General features: G+C 45.3%; 1 protein-coding gene across 3 annotated transcripts; it reads left to right on the top strand.

Moving 5' to 3' along the window:
- The first annotated feature begins 1,243 nt into the window (after positions 1-1,243).
- Positions 1,244-19,020, top strand: kdm2aa (lysine (K)-specific demethylase 2Aa). 3 transcript variants are annotated; one of them, XM_071202756.1, is made up of 26 exons: positions 1,244-1,292; positions 3,933-4,071; positions 4,512-4,590; positions 4,696-4,742; positions 5,372-5,550; positions 5,965-6,071; positions 6,193-6,286; positions 6,518-6,671; positions 6,884-6,999; positions 7,078-7,204; positions 7,286-7,518; positions 8,061-8,138; positions 8,442-8,569; positions 8,821-8,944; positions 9,026-9,154; positions 9,719-9,802; positions 10,092-10,334; positions 11,603-11,638; positions 13,413-13,548; positions 13,630-14,193; positions 14,331-14,493; positions 14,940-15,191; positions 15,278-15,441; positions 15,531-15,677; positions 17,504-17,722; positions 17,956-19,020. In XM_071202756.1, the coding sequence occupies exons 2-26, from the start codon at positions 3,999-4,001 to the stop codon at positions 18,135-18,137; spliced, it is 3,858 nt and encodes a 1,285-aa protein (XP_071058857.1). In that variant the 5' UTR covers positions 1,244-1,292; positions 3,933-3,998; the 3' UTR covers positions 18,138-19,020. The 3 variants fall into 3 exon arrangements, with proteins under 3 accessions (XP_071058857.1, XP_033950829.1, XP_033950835.1); XM_034094938.2 differs by lacking the exon at positions 1,244-1,292 and adding an exon at positions 1,303-1,909; XM_034094944.2 differs by lacking the exons at positions 1,244-1,292; positions 10,092-10,334 and adding an exon at positions 1,303-1,909.
- The last annotated feature ends 223 nt before the right edge of the window (positions 19,021-19,243 follow it).

Here is a 19,243-nt window from a genome sequence, read left to right as displayed (position 1 = left end):
GCGTGTATATCCCAGAATTCAAAATATCAATCTCAAAACGAGTGTCACATAACTTATCAGTTTATACAGCAGAAATACTAGCAGCAATTATTGGGCTACAATGGGCCTATGTCAGATAGGGTGGTGATATGCACAGACTCACTATCTGCTTTGGAAAGCTTACAGTCCACAATAAAATATATAATCATTGAACTTAACCACTGCTTACTATGACTTCAGAGTAGATGTGCAGTTATGCTGGGTGCCTGCACATGAATGAGCATGCTAATAAGTTAGCAAAATATGGGTTACAGAAGGAAATGGCAAAACCAGTTTCACTTGGAAAAGGAGAAGGAAAAGCAATAGTTAAGAAGAAGGATATGGAAGAAAAGGTGGGAGGGAGATCAGACAGGGAGGAGATACCACAAGTTGCAGAAATCAGTCATAACAAAGAGAAAGGAACAGACGGGAGGAGATCACTAGACTCAGATTGGATCATACAGGATTTAACGGCACAATGTTTATAATGGTAAAAAGCGAAGTTTAAGAATGCAGGGGGTGTGGGGTGAAAAAGAATGTGGAACACATCATATAACACTTCAACATGTGCAAAACAGAGAGGGAAAAACTAAGAGACAGGGTCAGAGAGGCAGGAAGGGAGTGGAGCCTGATGGGGACACTGGGAACAGAAGGTGAGGGGGTAAGATCTACCAGGAAGGCCATTATTAAGTATTTGAGTGAAACAGGATTGATTGGAAGAATTTAAAAGAACGTAAATACAGTGGTATAATTCCAGAAGTGGTGATAGGGTGATATGGTGATACACACTCTTGTACAGTAGGTGGCGGTATGCACTTTAAAGTTGTTTGCAATCCGCCAAAAACCGAGAGAAGAAGCCGACTCCGAGCTGTCCGACTTCAGGCGAGCTTTTTGAGACCTCCCCCGGCTGCAATCGGCTATTTTCGTCTACTTTCAGGGCGAGCCGCAGCTCGTCTCAAACAAGCCTATTGACTTTATTGGGATATATAAACGAATGAAGTATGTGGTTGTTTAAGAGTTGCACTGTTATTGGTGGCTTCCCAGCCCCTTCACACGTCCATTGGTTATATTTGGCCAATCACCGTTTACAACTAGGCTATTTCATGTTGATGGCACTGCTGTGGTCCAATGAATGCGTCGGCGGAATGTCTGTGATTGGTCCAATGTACGGTTGTGGGCGGGATGTGTTGATGTTTTGTGATGGGAGATAAAATGGCGACGGTTCTGAAACCGTATTAACTTTATAACATACTAGTAATAACAGCTGCAACCAGGTATGCCCCTTTTTGTCTTAGTCTATTAGAACGATGTATATGTTACTATTTTAATACGACTTCAGGCCATGTTGAATTTGCTGTCAATATCAGCAGGACTTACTTTAGCTGGACACGACTTGGAATTGTGAAGGCAAGGAACAAAGCTCGAGTATTCAGACTAACTTGATGTTATGTCAATGATCCTTTCCATTCAGTGCTGGGACGCTACTGAAATGTGCCTCTTTAAATGAGCCGGGCTGAGTAATGCTTCCCATATCCAGCCGGAATTGTTTTAGTGTGGGGAAACGTAAACGTTAGACAAGCTGCGATTAACGTCACAGTTGGAGGAATTTGAAGGCTCTTCTAAGACAACCAATAGCTTATTATCATCTCAACAAGTAGAATAATCACAAGTTATTCACTTTGTTTGTTACTTAAGCTAAATTGGCTGACCATTGTTGTGAACACATGCCGTCCAGCTGCTTGCTTTCTCTCCCATGGAGCCGCGCGGCACGGCGGGAAGCTTGAGTCCGCGCGGCTCCTCCGATGGCTCTGCCGTAGCTTCGCGTTTGTTAGGATAGAGCAGCTATCCACTGATAATGGATGCATCCAAGCCAAGGTGCAGCAAAAGGCTGGTAAGTTAAATTGGATATGGCCACGTTGGATTTATAAATGAATGTTCAGTATGGGGGATGTGTGCTTTTGTTTACACTTTTTATTTACTGTATAGTATTACTACTCAGATACTCTACGTAAAAGTACTAATACCACATCTTAAACATACTCCTGTAGAAGTCCTGAGCTCAAAATGTGACTTAAGTTAAAGTACAGAAGTATTATCAGCTATGTACTCAAGTAACAAAAGAATATTCATTTTGCAGAATGGCTGTTTTTAAAGTCTTGTATAATTATAAAAAAAGTCATTTCTAATGTTTTTATTATTATAAAATACATATACATGTAATAACATTTTCAGTGTTGTAATTCGTCACTATGGAGCACATTTTAGATAGTACTGAGAGCATAAGTTGTAGGCTACATGTATATCATATACATGTACTACTAGAGTAGAAGTAACAGGACAAAGGAAATATTGAAGTAAAGTTCAAGTACCCAAATGTTATACTTAGTAGCCTACAGTACTTGAGTAAATGTAATAACATGCCACCACTTTTGGCTGCTTAAAAAAAGTTCCTTCAGAGTGTTTGGTGTTTTAAACCCCACAATGCCACTGATTAATTATTAGATGAATAACTTGACAAAATAAGATGGGGAGGAATTGTAACGTGTAAATCTTTTCAGAGCCCAACTGAAAAAATAGAACAGGCTGATATTTGCTCATTGCAGATGTGTATTTTTTGGCCCATCAAAAGACAAGAAATGTGAAAATTACATTAACTTTAAAGGCGTGTTTTGATGGTGTCACCATTCTTTATGGTGTACACCAGAGGACATGTTTTTTTTTTTTAAATGTCAAATCTACTCCCATATTATTTCCCTGGAGGAAATTATATTAAGAAAACGAATACTTATTTAATTGAACCTCGTAAATTGTTTGTTGTCGTGTGAAAAAACCCAATGTGTGTAATGTTTCTATGTAAATAAACATCTGTTACATTCCAGTCCTTCTCAGACAAGTTCACACTATGCTGATAAAGCAAGTGTCGGAAGAGTTGAAAAGACAGAGGATGGTAGGGAGAGAAACATGTTCTCCGAGTAGGACAGACCAGCCAACGTCCACAAACACACAGAGACTGGGTTGTGTCTCTTGTGAAGAAGTTGTGAGCTGATTAAAAAAATTATAATAATTAAATATATAATTATTTTGTCAACTGAGTTAAAATAACTGCAGCGTATCATCAGAATTCCTTTAAGTCCTGCGGCGGGAACATTTACCGCTTTACAGCAAAAGTGACATGGCAGTTAAAAAAGGCAATAAATAATAAAGGGTAACCTAACATGTTAAGTATCTTTTATTGGTGACCTGAGATCTGATTGCATGGTGGTAATTGAAAGTACTCTTAGGACACATACAGAATAGATGTGTACTAAGAGAACACTGTAAGCCTCAGATTATCAGATGTTGAATCCAGAAGCAAGTGAAGAGGTGGGGCGATTGTATAATCCAGGGGGGTTGGGGGCTCAGCCTGGAATTATCCCTGTATAATTGCCCCCCTCAAAGAGAGCATGTGTTTGAATATATGAGGGTATACAGGTATTGCAGGATACCTTTTGTATGAAAGTTGACAGTTATCCTACTGTATCAATGTGCTTCTCTACGTTATTGGAACGACAGTATGACTGTGCCTTTGACCTCCTACATTAAGGGTTAATAATCATCGAACATAAAAGCTCACTGCTTAATATATAATAACGAGCAATGTTATTTTTCAATTTGTGGTTCATTTAACATGCTATAGATCTGATTACATGTTCTTACATGTTTGTGTTCCATAAAACATGGTTTATATGGGGCTTATAAACCTGTTTATTTAAACTGTGGTCATGGTAACTGATTTATTTCTATTAAGAGTGTAATACTGTGATATTATTTTACAGACTAAACGGTTCAGGCCCGTGTTAGAGACAACCCAAGAAAAGTCTGCTCTGTCAGCGATGCCGATTATTATATTTTCACCCTTCCCTCCATCTCCCTAGCGGCCCGGCACCCGGCGACGTTACCATGACGATGGCATCTCAGATGAGGAGATTGATGGAAGAAGGATGTTTGACCTGGAGGACAAGGTTCACAGTGAGAGGTTCGGCTCCAACCGGGTTCTGCGCATGGAGGGGAAAGGTACGGCGACACGAGCAGCCACACAGATTTTTGAAGTGTACCAAAAACACTTTACTTTTCCTGCAGTACTTATTCATCTTTATTCCAAAAGGCAAACCAGTGACAGAATAGACTATATTTAGCAAATGTCTGTAATGTGAGTAGAGTTATTCCTCATACTTGGTTAGTTGGGGCGTGTCCTCCTTCTGCCACACCACACCACGTTAGCATTTGCTAAATCTCTTCCAGCGAAAGCATTTCTACTGTCTGTAATATATGGCCTAACCGAGCAGATACGTGATGACACCAGTAGCCGTGTTAACTACAGGTTTCCTTGTGATACAATCTTTGGACAATGCTACAATAATTCGGCCTCCATGAACAAAAAACAGCCCAAAATGAATAATAGAGCAAACATTGGAACATTTCTCAGTCCCACTTTGTTTTCTTGTATTCCTTAGACCTGACGTACGAGTTCGTCCAGAGAGAGGGCCTGAGGGACCCGATCCTCTTTGAGAAGCCTGAGGGCCTGGGCATCAAGTAGGTCTTCTCTTTACTGCTCCATCTTTCTTAGAACTTGCTCGTTTGTTCTTGTCTATTGAGCAGAGACTCGAGACCTGTTGAGTAACTCGTGTCGTTCTGTAGGATGCCTGACCCCGACTTCAGTGTCAACGATGTCAAGATGTTTGTTGGTAAGACTTCATTAATACACTTTTCTTACTTTACAATAAACTACTACATGTATTGAGTTTAGTCATTGAGTATAAACATCCATTGAAGCAAATATTAGATTCTAATGTCAGTAAAGACTGAATGATGAGAGTGAATCTATGAAAGATTTGAATGACTGATTTATTTTTCTCTGACTAACCTTGATATATCCCAACCTATCAAGGGTTACGTTTACACTGACACGGAAATAAGTGGATCATCATCACATTGGAGAACCTGGATATCTCTTTTAGGGTTGAACTAAACGCCTGTTCGTCAGTCAGTCAGACATGGACGATTCACTTGGTTAACTCGCCTGTGAGGCTAGACAAATGCACACAATAGTGTTTTAATAAAGTACTGACTTTGCTAAACTGTAACTCCAGTGGAAACAAACCAGTAGCACCTCTTGATGTACACACGGTTTTGGATATAATGCCCTCTGCTTTTTACAAAATACAAATACAATATTTAGTTGAATTGAAGTATTACATCGTTCTTGCATCAAAGTATTTATTAAAAACCATGACTTCAAATGTGTTCCATCAGTTGCTGTTTGACATGATTTCTTTGGCATGCTGGGAATAACATGGCCCTGCATCCCTCTCAGGCAGCAGGCGTATGATTGATGTGATGGACGTGAGCACTCAGAAAGGGACGGAGATGTCGATGGCCCAGTGGACACGCTACTACGAGACCCCCCCGTCTCAGAGAGAGAAGCTCTATAATGTCATCAGCCTGGAGTTCAGCCACACAAAGCTGGAGAACCTGGTCAGGAGACCCACCACGGTATGTTCCTACACGTACCACGTGTGTGTGTGTGTGTGTGTGTGTGTTGTGCACACCTCATGCAAACACTTACCCGTTACTCATCAAGTATGTCCTACAGAGAGCACACTGTCTGCAGAGTGGAAGACGCTGCGTTGCATTCAGAGAGAGGAGAGGGGGGGCTCAAGCTTGGCCACAATGGAAGGAGCATTCTGGCACTATCCGGAAGCTCTCAGTTTAACAGCAGTCCGTACTGTTGGTGCAGAGTGCAGCTTAACAACATTGTAACAAACACTCTTAAGAAGGACATTTCTTAGCAAAGATGTGGAAGCCAGTAAATAGAGATACACATTACAAATCACTAAGTGATATTGAAAGTAAGTGAGTCAAATACTTTCAGTCCAGTGAATTTGTCTGTCCTGTTTGTGTGTGCAGGTAGATTTGATCGACTGGGTGGACAACATGTGGCCCCGTCACCTGAAGGAGAGACAGAGAGACTCAACCAACTCTATCACCGACATGCAGTACCCCAAGGTCCAGAAGTAAGCCGGCCAGGTCCACTTTGCACAGCGTCATAAACCACACAGGAAACATGAGTAGAGAATAAACCACTTGTGTATCGTATTCTTTGTGCAAACATTACTGATGTGTGTGTCTCTGCAGATACTGTCTCATGAGTGTGGAGGGCTGCTACACTGACTTTCACATTGACTTTGGAGGGACCTCAGTGTGGTACCACATCCTCCGAGGAAGCAAGGTGGGGCCAGAGGGGGGGTCAGCCACTGTCTTACAGCCTCAAATGTTCTAAATCAAGATTATCAAAGTGAGGACTTTAAACTAAAAACATGAAGGCTGTTCTTGTTTTTAGAAACGAGGCGTTAGATAAATAGTTTGAAATGTACAGAAAGAACGTGTAGAATTGGGGGTCTCGTCTAAAATGACTTCTGCTTCCTCAGTAAGTGGTTAGAACTGCGGCTGTGTGTTTCAGGTGTTCTGGCTGATCCCTCCCACCCCTCAGAACCTGGAGCTCTATGAGAACTGGGTGCTGTCCGGGAAGCAGGGAGACATTTTCCTGGGAGACCGAGCATCTGACTGCCAGAGGGTTGAGCTGAAGCAGGGCTGCACCTTCATCATCCCCTCAGGTACACTGTCCAGAGGGCTTTCACCCCGTTGAGCTTCTGTGTCGATATTCAAAGCTCCTTCGGGGGTGGAGGTCACTTCTGTTGCTCACACTACAGATACACGTCCTTTGTGTTCTCCGTCACACATGTATTGAGCCGTATGTGCATTTCTGTTGCGTTTAGTGACATATGTGATGATATCAAATCTCTAAATCATCGTGTGTGTGTGTCAGGTTGGATTCATGCGGTGTACACCCCTGTGGACTCCATGGTGTTTGGAGGAAACTTCCTGCACAGCTTCAACATCCCCTCGCAGCTCAACATCTGTAACATCGAGGACAGAACGCGCGTAGGTGAAGCCCCTCTCCACAAAGTGTAAGGGCAGAAAGGGAATGCTTGTCTAAGCCTGTTGCCTCTTCCACCTAAGGTTCCATTGAAGTTCCGCTACCCCTTCTTCTATGAGATGTGCTGGTACGTGTTGGAGCGCTACGTCTTCAGCCTGACCAAAACCTCCTACCTCACACCAGAGTTCCAGAAGCACACGCTGGGCATTGGTATGCACGCATGCAAACAGAGGGGGAGACGTGCAGAGACACCTGCTTGTGTTGTAAATAGTGTGTAACCCCTTCCGTCAGGTCTGAAGAAGCCGGCCAGCTCGGATCCCGCCATCGAGCAGCTGAAGGAGGAGGAGGGGGAAGAGAGGGATGAGGGAAGCAGTGACGAAGAGTTTGACGTTAAACTTCATCTGACTCCCCTTGAGCTGGAGGGGATGTGGAACCTGCTGGGTAAGCTGGAGGCTCTGCCCTCCAACAAGAAGTGCCTCCCCGCAGGCATCCACAACGCCCCGGCTCTCATCACACACATCAAGGTATGACGCAACGCCCCAGCTCTCATCACACACATCAAGGTATGACACAACGCCCCGGCTCTCATCACACACATCAAGGTATGACACAACGCCCCGGCTCTCATCACACACATCAAGGTATGACACAACGCCCCGGCTCTCATCACACACATCAAGGTATGACACAACGCCCCGGCTCTCATCACACACATCAAGGTATGACACAACGCCCCGGCTCTCATCACACACATCAAGGTATGACACAATGCCCCGGCTCTCATCACACACATCAAGGTATGACACAACGCCCCGGCTCTCATCACACACATCAAGGTATGACACAACGCCCCGGCTCTCATCACACACATCAAGGTATGACACAACGCCCCGGCTCTCATCACACACATCAAGGTATGACACAACGCCCCGGCTCTCATCACACACATCAAGGTATGACTGCTGGGTTGGAGTTACTCTGCTGTGGGGGTCTTGCTGATATGTAATGGTGTCCTTTGGTTGGCTTTCCTCTGCTGTGCCCCCCCCCCCCCCCCCCCCCGCTGCAGGCTCTGCTGAAGGAACACGCCAGTGACAACCCCAAACTGTCGTACTCCGGGAAGCCCATCGTCAAGTGGCCAAAGAGAGTAAGCGGCCTTCCCTTTTTAGACACGGCACATCAGCAGTGATGCCTTGAGTGTATCCCAAAGCTCTCGGATGAATGGTTATAATAAATAGTGTATCTGTGTGTTCAATGAAACAATACCTGGATGAGGTGTTTGATGCGTTGATTAGTCCAGTATCTACTGTTGTATCTGAAAAACCCATTTATGAATATTTGCCGTGGTGTATTTCTGAAGAACAGTCGTATCGATGTCCAACAGAAAGGTGCCTGGCTGTTATCGTTGGCTTCCCTCTGCCACTAGCTCTGTTCTGCTCCTCTCCACCAGCCCTCCTGGTACCAGCCTCCTCCTCCACCTCCACCCCCTCCTCGCCCTAAACTGGCCTCCACCCCCATCACCCCCCGACCACAGAAGCCTGCCTCCTCCATGTCTGTGCTGAGGCGCCGCAGAGTCAGGTGTGTGTTCTGTCACAGCAAATGAATATGTGCTTGGATGTTGTTGCTTTCACGCCACATGAGTTCAGTGACTGAGGCAAATCGAGCCTTGCAAGTGGATTGCACTTTAGTTTGTGGTCTTCCAGTCACAATGAAGTGATCCTATTCCAGTAGTTTGAAGCCAACACCGTTCTGATAGCCTTTTATAGTTGATATAATTGTGTCGGTATGGAATGAAGCGATGATCATTGCTGTGCCGTTGCCCCCCTCAGGTGTAAGCGCTGCGAGGCCTGCATGAGACCCGAGTGTGGAGACTGTAACTTCTGCAGAGACATGAAGAAGTTTGGAGGACCTGGGAAACTCAAGCAGACCTGTGTGCTTCGGCAGTGTCTCTCTGTAAAGCACTCCTATATACTTATTTATTTGTTGAATATAGGTTGGATATATCTGTTTGTTAACTTCCCCTCGCCCCTCCAGCCGGGCCTCCCTCTGTCTGCAGTGTGTGAGATCTGCAAAGAGCCCAATCAGGAGGAGACTGGAGACCCCTCCCTCACTCTGATGGAATGTTCCAACTGTGCACAGATAGTGCACCCCGCCTGCCTCACGGTATAATGCGCACACACAGCCGTGTATGCCTCTTTCTGTATTACACAGAACACTGTCCCACGTCGTGTGTTTTCTGAGTGAACGTCTACACGTCCTACAAGGGAGCAAACATCATTTGGACATGCCATTCTTTGACTGTCCTGCACACACACACACACTTCAAATGTGTCTTTTTGTTTATTCTTTTTAAGATATGTTCCTGCATTGCCAATAGAGGTATAGGTAGAGTCATATTTAAAAAAGTAATTGTTTCATTTTGGTATTGCCGTAATAAAACACCATCAACACGTACCGTCAAATAAATAATGCATTATGTGTTTTGGCTCACACGCATGTCTTTAGCACTAAAGGCCAAAGCTCCACAGGAAGCTTTCATTGATCACTTCTGAGACCCACAGCGTTACTAAAGTACTTGCCTGCTGCTGCAGCAGTGTTTAAGGAAGGAGTACATACGGCTAGGTCCTATTACAGTGATGACACTCATCATCTAGGTATCAGTACGTTTATGAATACCTATTTTATTTATTTTCACCCATCATTTACTTCTAATATGTGCATCTGCAGGTTCAAGGTGAGGGGGTGGTGAACAAAGACCTGCCCAGCTGCTGGGAGTGTCCAAAGTGTGTCCAAGGCATCACTGACCCAGAGGTACACAATGTCTTATCAACACACACACACACACACACACACACACACACACACACACACACACACACACACACACACACATCTGCACAGGCTTCGTGGTCTCTCTGCAAACTCCTGCGCTCTCTCCTGCACTCAGTCTCTGACCCCTCGGTTCACAGTCACACACACTTGGTTGCAGTGTGTCAAAGCTAACGGGTGTTGTGTGTCTCCTTTCTTTTTGTTTTTCATTGTGTTTTTTTTCGGTTGCTTTATTTTCTGTTTTCTTGTTGATTTAATGAAACACCGTCAGTCGTCAGGCAGCGATGAACCGTTGGCTGCAGGCCACCAGCAGCACATCCGGCCCCGAGGCCCCCTGGTCCTCAGACTGGGCCCCGGGCCCTCTGCTACCATAGGGGGTCCTGTGGGCACCCAGCAGGATGGGGAGGTGATTCGCTGTGGGTTCTTCACTCCTCCTCTTCCTTCCTGCGCTTCCTCCTCCTCACTTCTATTGGTGGCGGCCCCTCTGCCTTCTCAGCCAATCAGCTCGAGACTGGTGAGAGGTGCCGCCTACTCTGAGTTCATCCACCCCTCTGTCCAGTGCACCCTCACACATCTGTCATCCCACCTTTTCAGGAGAAAAGACACAACTTTTGATGTAAATGATCCTCTCACGGAGAGATGATTTCTTATTAAATAATACTGTTCCACGGTTTATATAAGAGTAGTGCCTCTTCTCTCTGACTTGTAGCTGTTTTCAGCTCAGATTTTCTTTTGTGCTGTTTTCCCTTCTCAACACTTTCTAAATGATTTATCTTATGGTCAGCCGGTTTGTTTAAGACAATCAACGTTCGACTAAACCACCATTTTCTTTAGGTTGGACACAGACACCAGACTAGCCCTACTTTGCACCGGTGCTCCTAACGTTCTTCTGCCACACACTACTTTTGTACATGTTGATGATCAGATTGTGTTAAGGTTGTAACGTTCATTTGTGGGTAGAACAGGGCATGGTTTTCTCTCACACACACACGTGCATGCCTTAGTTTTTTTCCCATCTGCATTCACCAGAGAAGAATATAAAGACAGAGCCCAGGGGTCTTTACAGAATGTTGGTGGGAAAAAGCCCAGTGAAACTCAGAGCTGCAGATGTCAGGCTGCCGGTGCCAGCACAGAACACTGTTGGTCCCCTGCCTGACCCCTGCACTCAGTGGGAAGCACCGGAGGACCTGAAGCTGTGACTGCTCATCCCTGCAGTCACCCACTGAATGACATTCTGACAGTTCTTAATGGGAGAAGGTTCTGGTGTTCTGGCTTCAATGACTACGGTCATGTTCCTAAGCAAACATTCCTAAACATTCCTGACAGACCACAATGCTGTTTTAAGGAGTGAAAGCGATGTGGAGGGGGGGGTCAGGCAGGTGGTTGGTGTGACGGAGGAAGATGCAGGGGAAAGGAAGAGATGGAAATAAATTATTAAAACAAAAAGTATTCTGCCATAGATTTAATTGAAAGCTTGTTCTGTGTTTTTAATGAACCACTTTCAGAAGCTTTTCCACTCTGACAGAAATTAAAATGTGGTGATGGAAATGATAAAAATTAGTTATTGAACATCAGAAGGTTATAGCAGCTTCTGCAACAAACGAATGATCAGCCTTTTACTTTCAGCTAAAACAGACAAAAGACAAAATATCATTTACAAAGTAAAAATTAAACCTTGTTTATAAGACAAAGGAGATTTGACGCTTTCTGTCACCTCTGTTATTGTTTTTCTGTCAGCTCTGAAGAAACTTCTGATATTGACATGTTTTCCTTTTCCTCCAGCAGTCTAAAGGAGACACAGGGGAAGGCCTTCCAGCGGTGAGTGTTTATTGTGGGGTCTCCACTTTCTCTTGATTTAAGGTCTCTAACCATTTCCCTTCTATGTCATTTAGTGGGAATAGTGTTAACAGCATTCCCACTATCTGTTCTTCTACGCACGAAATTCTTTAATTTGATTCCGCCCGTTATTTTGCCTGTCTTCTCCTCCCGCATTGAACATCGCAGAAACTCTGTTCAAACATCAAAACGTTCAGCTCGGTCGGGAATCGAGTGCTATTACTTTTATCATTCATAACTTTCATAATTCCAGAGATACATCCCATAATTCATCACATTTTTAACCATTGAAGTCAATGGAGAAACTCTTCAGACTTCAACAACTTCATGCGACTTCAACTGCTAACTGTTCATTCATACTTTCACTCAGAAACCTCATTCCAACTTTAAAATGTTACACATCTTTCTGACATTAGCCGTGTAAAACAACTTTTAAATCTGATTCTTGCTTTTAGAGATATTAAACATTGTTCAGACCTTGGTAAAGAGGCTTTCTTCAGATTTTAACATTAACTAGAGTGCGTGATGTCACAGCTAGAGTGGAGAAAATCTTGAAATGTGCCTTCATATATTTTTTTTAAACTGCCATAATTCCCAAACCCTACATTCCTGAGACATAATTTTATCATGACAAACGTAGGAAAACATCTCGTAGCTTGAAAAATGACAAATAATTAAGCAAAATAATTAAACAAAATGCCTCGTGAAAGCATGAAGTGACAAACACTTTCAACATGTCTCCATTAAAGCCCATTGTAATTTCAGGCCGATATTTCCTCACTGCAGTAGCCGCACACCTTTAGTTAAACTGCCAAAAAAGGCCACATTATTAACCCGAAAGCACACTTCAGATACTCAAGGTCCTTGAGATGCTTCACGCTTTGAAATTTCACCGATATCTGTTACGGTTCTTCCACAAAACGTTCACATGTAAGAGGTTTATCTCTCATTCAGAACAATGGAAATGCTCTCCTCTCACTGATCACCATGGAAACCTTTGATCTCTGCACACCTCGTTAGCTCAAATATACCTGTGTCATGGAACACGATGATGTCATCACTCCAACTGACATGCTCAGAGCAGCAGACTGTCAGATAATGGTTAATGGTCCTGCCCTCAACAGCTCTACGTTAATTATGGGCTGTCATCATATGCCGTTTCCATGGAAACGCCCCTCGCCATAAAAGACGATGTCGCTGTACGTACATTAACTCCTATGAAAATGTTAAAGTGCTCAAACTTCACGTGTGCTAACAGTCCAGCCGTGAAGACATCTACGAGACAGTTTTGAGATTTCTTTAAATGCCGTTGCCATGGCAACACAATGCTCGCCATGAAATACGGTTTTCTCATAACTTCAGTAAAAATGCTCCAAACAGCCCAAAACGTCACAGGTTTGTAACGATGCAGCCATCAACGCATTATGGCGTATTATGGGATGTCATCAAATGCCGTTGGCATGGCGACAGATCATTCGCCATCAAGTTAGTTCAAATGTTTGCAGTTCAAATATGCTGCTGCTTTTCCAAGCCTTTTTACTTTCTTTTCTTCTCTCGTCACACATTCATGCCCCAGTGTTCATGTCTCATTTCAATCTAAATTCTTCACTTTCTTCTTACATATTATATTTCAGCATAGCAATTCAGCATCAGCTTTTCAGCATAAAGCATTCCCACTAGCAATTTTTTCAGGAATTGCATTCTCTAGTTCTGACTGTTCTTCGTCCCCTCTTTTTTCTTTTGCCTGCGTCTCCAGAAGCGGAAATCTTCCTCGCTGCTGGACGCCCGTATGGCTAAGATTTACCGCCGACAGAGACACAGCCATGATGGAGACGACTCTGCCAGTGATGATGATGATGATGATGATGATGAGGATGATGATGATAATGAAGGTTTGTCTGTTAATCCCACAGAACCTGAATCCTCCACATGTCTGTTGTTCTGACCCGATCAACTTTGTCCTCTTTACGCAGCCTCTCGCAGAAGAAAGGCACTCTATGCCCGAGGAGGGGGGCACTCTGCCAGGAGGGGCTTTGGGGCCAGCAGGAGAGGGCTACTGAGGGGGGGCTTGGCCCGCAGGGGGCACCTGGCTGCTGGCTCCTCCTCAGCACTCAAGCTGAAACGAGGGATGGGCGTGAGGGAAGCAGGGAGGAGGGGGCGAGGGGTGAGGCTGAGGGGAGGCTCCAGGATGCAGCGAAGAGGAGAAGAGTCCGAAGAGTCAGATGATGACGACGATGATGACGATGATGAAGAAGAGGACAGTGAAGATGCAGACAAAGAACAACTGCCCCGTCGACGGAGGAGGAGGCGGCAGACTGATGATGAAGACGAGGACAGTGAGGGGCAGGACTTTGACCCTGAAGACGAGGACATGGACACACTGGAAGATGAAGGGGAGGAGGAGGATGAGGAAGGGCGCTGGGATTCCGACCCAGAACCCCCAGTGCTTCTGGTGTCAGATCTGAACGATGATCTGCTGAGCGGCTCCTACCTGACGGTAACCTTGCAGCGGCCACACAGGGCCAAGAGACACGCAGGTGAGCCCCCCCCCCCCCAGCTGCAGGGTGACTGAATACACACTACACTGCGCACGCTACAGTGCGCACGCTACAGTGCGCACGCTACAGTGCGCACGCTACAGTGTAAACAGTACTGACTTGTTGTTTGTGCTCAGGCTCTATAGTTCCAAAGCTAGAAGCAGCCATGGGTGTGAGGACAGCTGCGGGGGGGGCTGCAGGTCAGCAGGGCTTCATCCAGAGGAAGACTCTGTCCAAACCCTCCCGACTGAAGAGTGCTGACTCAGCAGCTGACAGTGGCACCCCGAGAGGACCGGGAAGGTAGGACTCAGCACACGACTCGTGATACAAATGTTATTTTAAAAATGACCTACTGATGGGGAGACAAACAGGACTGACTCAGTGAACGCAGCAAACCCACACAGCCCTCCTTTGAGACACAGCACAGTCATCACAGCTCTGTCTGTCGAGTGCTGAGTTCACTGATCCCAGCTCAGAAATGTTTTCAGTACACAGGAAAAGCTTAAGGGGATATGCCCCCCCCCCCCCCCCCCCCAACCGAATAGATGCTGACAGAAACAACACTGAAGGACTAAAGGAGGTCCTTATGTGGTGGACGTCCTCTCAGGGGCCTCTTCTACACTCGCACTCTGGCAGGCTGTTATTTATGTAACTCCCATAATGCTCTGTAATCTCTCTGACCACTTACTACTTTCTTATGCATGTCATTATTAACACAAATGCCATTTTATATTTGGATCATGTAGGCCACGTATGCGAGGTAACCATGGCGACAGAGGCACTCGAGATCACTCTGTGACTTCCTCAGAGGAAGAGGAAGCTGCTGCGTCTTCTGTGCCCTCTTCCCTGTCTCCCCCCTCCCTGCTGTCTCTGCCCTCCTTTAAGGACGTGGGCAACGAGAGTGGGGGGGAGAAGGAGGTGTGGGTGTCAGTGTTCCAGTACCTGGACCGAGCCCAGCTGTTGGCCTGCATGACCGTCTGCAAGGCCTGGTACAAGTGGTATGTTGTCGTCATCGTCCCCCGATCCACTACCTCATCAACATGTCACTACAGCAGAGCTCTGATGTACATGTCCCATCATGCAGGAGCTGTGACAAGCGTCTGTGGAGCCACGTGGATGTGAGCCGCTGCAGCCCGCTAAGCAACCAGGTGCTGGCCGGCATCATCAAACGCCAGCCCGCCTCTCTGGATCTGTCCTGGACCCCCCTGGCCAAGAGACAGCTCAACTGTATGCTCACCAGGCTCCCAGGTACACACACACACACACACACACACACACTTTCACACACGGATCCCCTTGGGCCTGCCTTTCTCATACCACCCCCCCTCTGTGTTCAGGTCTGAGGGAGCTGAGGGTAACGGGGCTGTCCTGGTCCTGCCTGTCGGCGCTGGTCTCCCCCACGCTGCCCTGCCTGCGGCTGCTGGACCTGCGCTGGTGTGAAGGCCTCAAAGATGCCCAGATTAAAGAGATCCTCACCCCTCCAGGTCAGTGCCGCCTCCAAGCATCTACACTCAGGCCTTTTGGTGGTTTTGATGTCTTCCTGAAGTGCTCTGATGTCATTTCCTGTTCGTCGTCGTGAGTAGGGATGGGTATCGTTAGGATGATACCGATACCGGTACTGCTTATCGGTATTTTTCGATACTCTTATCGATACTTTTCAATAATTTGGTGCTCAAAATTATAGACATGAATACAAGATGTGAAGATGAAACAGTCATGTTATTGTAAATAACTGTATAACTTATACATTAGCTTCTCAGAAGCAGACACAAATAAATAAAATGACTTAAAGGGGCGTGGCTCGCCCCGTCATGCTTTTTGGGGTTTTCCCTCAGAGGATGAAAAGAGGCATTTTTTAACAATTGTAAATCAGTTACATCTTCATCCAGATATTTCAAACTGACAACCTAGCTCCTTAAAACATTACCTACAGTGACATCATGCAAAACTGTGATATGAAGAAATTGGTAAAAAGGCTAAGATGGCAAAAAGATAAAGGCGAGTACGTATATTATTCTGGATTGCACTTTTAAATCATCACAAAATAAATGATGTGCTGAACTGAAACACGTCAACATGTGTCTGAAGGTTTAAATAGAACAAAGTATTTGAGCTTAAAATATGTCCATTCCTAGAAAACGACCAACAATTGCTGAACCATACATTGAAACGTTGACCTTTAACAACATTTACATGCAGTTTTCCAACTCACAATGACATCTGTAAGTTTAACTGGTTTATAAAGCATTCAAGGAAAGGCCACATTATTATAGGTGGAGGAGCTCACATTAAAACACTGTCAGTGTTAATAAACTAAAAAAAGACAAAGCGATGTGCCTGCAAGACTGCATTCAGGTAAACAAAACATATTAACCGTGCGCAGCAGCTAACCTGCCTGCGAGCCTTCGCTCGGGTCACATTTACACACGGCGCGGCTGAAGCCCACGAAAACGGCATCTATAGTTGCCGACAGTTAAGTATTTTTAAAATCCCGTTAAATTTGTCCCGAAAATCGTATCGGGTTGCACTGAGGAGGACGTTGTTAGCGTGCTACTGCTAGCGCTATTAGCACTAGCAGTATCGCTAGCAGCCACATTGTTAGGCTGTCAAATACGCTTCACCGTTTTAGATTCAATGAGTGTCTCGTTTGCAAACGCTTCATTAAGTTGCTCGTGTTTCCCCCTTTTACAAGCAACTCATTGAGTACATAGATTGCACCCTGCACTATCGCCACTACATTTTTTAAAGTGCACCCAGACCTTCGATCGCTTCGATCTGTCCGCCATGCCTGCGGGAGTCTCACCACAATAATAAGATCGCTGTTGAGAGAGATGACGAGTGGCATTTACAGTGGCCAATCAGAGGGCTCTCAAACCGGATACATCACACGGGATGAGGGTTCCCAACCAACCAGAATGGTTTAAAGTTAAACTAAGGAAGTAGACGTAACACATATACCGATAGCAGCACCGTTTGTCCAGCGGCTTAACGGTATACCGATACCGTGCAATCAAGTACCAGTATTGACTTAGTACCGGTTCTCGATACCATCCCTAGTCAGGAGGCTTTCTGTGTCCCCTCTGTAGATGTTAATACATTAAAGAACTTGCTAGGGGAATTCTTCTTCCTAAATGTCATATAAATGCACAATAGGTCATTTTCTGCCAGTAGGGGTCTGAATCAAAGCAACAGACAGATTTTGGTGAAGTAGCGTTGAGTCATGGGAGGTGCTGTCTTCTCCCTGACCTCGCCACTGATTGAACACAGCGTGGGATCTCCACATGAACCTTCCATTCCCTCCTTCCCCCAGGCTTGGAGTCGTCCCGCAGCAGATTGAGGAACATGGTGACGCTGCGCCTGTCGGGGCTGGATGTCAGTGAGTCCACTCTGCGGCTGCTGCAGCGCCACATGCCCCAGCTGCAGAGGCTGGACCTGGCTCACTGTAAGGACATCACAGACTCCTCCATCAGCCTGCTGGCAGCCGCCGGCTCACACAGCCGCAACAACCTCACTGAGCTCACGCTGGCAGGTTAGAGCTAAACATCTCATCGTTCTGCTTGTATGATGCCCAGCTCACCATTGTTTAGGGTAGGGTCATTACAAAGGGCTGTGCATAATATCTCATTATAAATAAAGAAACTGACCTGAAGGCAGAACAATCTCTGTTGCAGTGGTGCTTATTTTCCCTCAACAGTCTGTGTTTTGGATGAGCGCAGCTCCTGACGTGTGTGTGTGTGTGTGTGTGTGTGTGTGTGTGTCCAGGTTGTAGCGAGCTGACGGATGGCTGTCTGTCCTACCTGAAGCGTCTGTCCTCTCTGACTCTGCTGGACCTCCGAGGCTGTAAGAGCATCAGCCGACGGGCCTGCGACGCCTTCATCTCTGACCTGTCCCACGTGGCCCTCTTCTGTATGATGGAGGAGAATCTCATCCAGCGCCTGGATTAACACACACCTGTTTACTCTGTTTCATGGTCAACTGTAAGAGAGAAGAAGAAAGCTCAAGCTTCTGCCTTTTTGTTTTTTTTAAAACATGAAGAGCATCGAACCTGGAGTTGTCTGTCAGAAACATTAAACGTTTTTTCAAAATGTCAATGTATCTGTAAAAAGTCTTCAGTTGTTGACTGAATTGAATAAAGGAATTGCCTTGCTCAAGGGCACCTCTGCAGTGCCCAGGAGGTGAACTGGCACCTCTCCAGTTAGTCGTTCACGCTCCATTTCTTTCATGTGATGTGAACCAGCGACCTCTGGCTTTTTGAAGGGTCACTGTTTCTCATATCAACGCTAGAATGTACCACCTGGTTTCTTCATTCAGAAGCCAACACGAGAGCAGCTTTCCTGAGGACAGGGTGACGCAGGCTGGACGCTGCCTGTCTCGCTCCTATTTATGACTTTAGGATTAAAAGTCCGGTAAATGAGGGATAAGAGTAAGCGGTGTCCTGGAACAGATCAAACATGCGTCTGTGTGTACAGTAAATGTCATGTGTTTATTTGTTCATGTTTCAGCCATGTTATGATTCACTTAAGATTTTTCTTACTTTGGAAACATAATCAAATGTAAATGGTGAACTTTGTATTTGCAGTATTTGTTTACAAACAGTACATGAACCACTCACGGACTTAAGTATGAAGTGTTTTATACATATGGGCTGTCAAAGACTTCACCTTCTCACCGGCTGCATTCTTTGCTCTGTACTCTGTGGACAGCAGGGGGCGCTGCTGAGGCTGACTGCACTCAACATATTCTGAGCACAATGTCTCAATGAGACAGACACTTTAATTTCTATGGGATGGAAAGGACCTAATTCTAAATAAAAACAAACGCAAAGAATTTATGAATGCTAAATAAATACACTTTTTTTTAAATAACTATCTTGTGAAAACAAGTGGTAAAGGAGGAAGTGGCGTGAGCACGTCAAACTGTCTGGAAAGTCTTTATTATTTGGTCCATGTCCCCTTGCTCTGCAGGAGCTAAATCCCTGCATGTTACAGTTTTTCTCGATGGCTAACGCACTAAAATTCTACATAAAGCATAATTATTTTAACCGACACTC

Source organism: Pseudochaenichthys georgianus, chromosome 1, assembly GCF_902827115.2.
Source record: "Pseudochaenichthys georgianus chromosome 1, fPseGeo1.2, whole genome shotgun sequence".
Taxonomy (NCBI): Eukaryota; Metazoa; Chordata; class Actinopteri; order Perciformes; family Channichthyidae; genus Pseudochaenichthys; species Pseudochaenichthys georgianus.
Note: the sequence above shows the minus strand (reverse complement) of the source record. Positions and strands in the feature narration are given on the sequence as shown.

Excerpts from the sequence above, each read along its gene's own strand:
- kdm2aa (XM_034094938.2), top strand. The coding sequence starts at position 1,874 with ATGGATGCATCCAAGCCAAGGTGCAGCAAAAGGCTG. Across the intron at positions 7,000-7,077 it reads ACATCGAGGACAGAACGCGC|GTTCCATTGAAGTTCCGCTA; the intron begins GTAGGTGAAGCC and ends CTTCCACCTAAG. Across the intron at positions 15,678-17,503 it reads AGAGATCCTCACCCCTCCAG|GCTTGGAGTCGTCCCGCAGC; the intron begins GTCAGTGCCGCC and ends TCCTTCCCCCAG.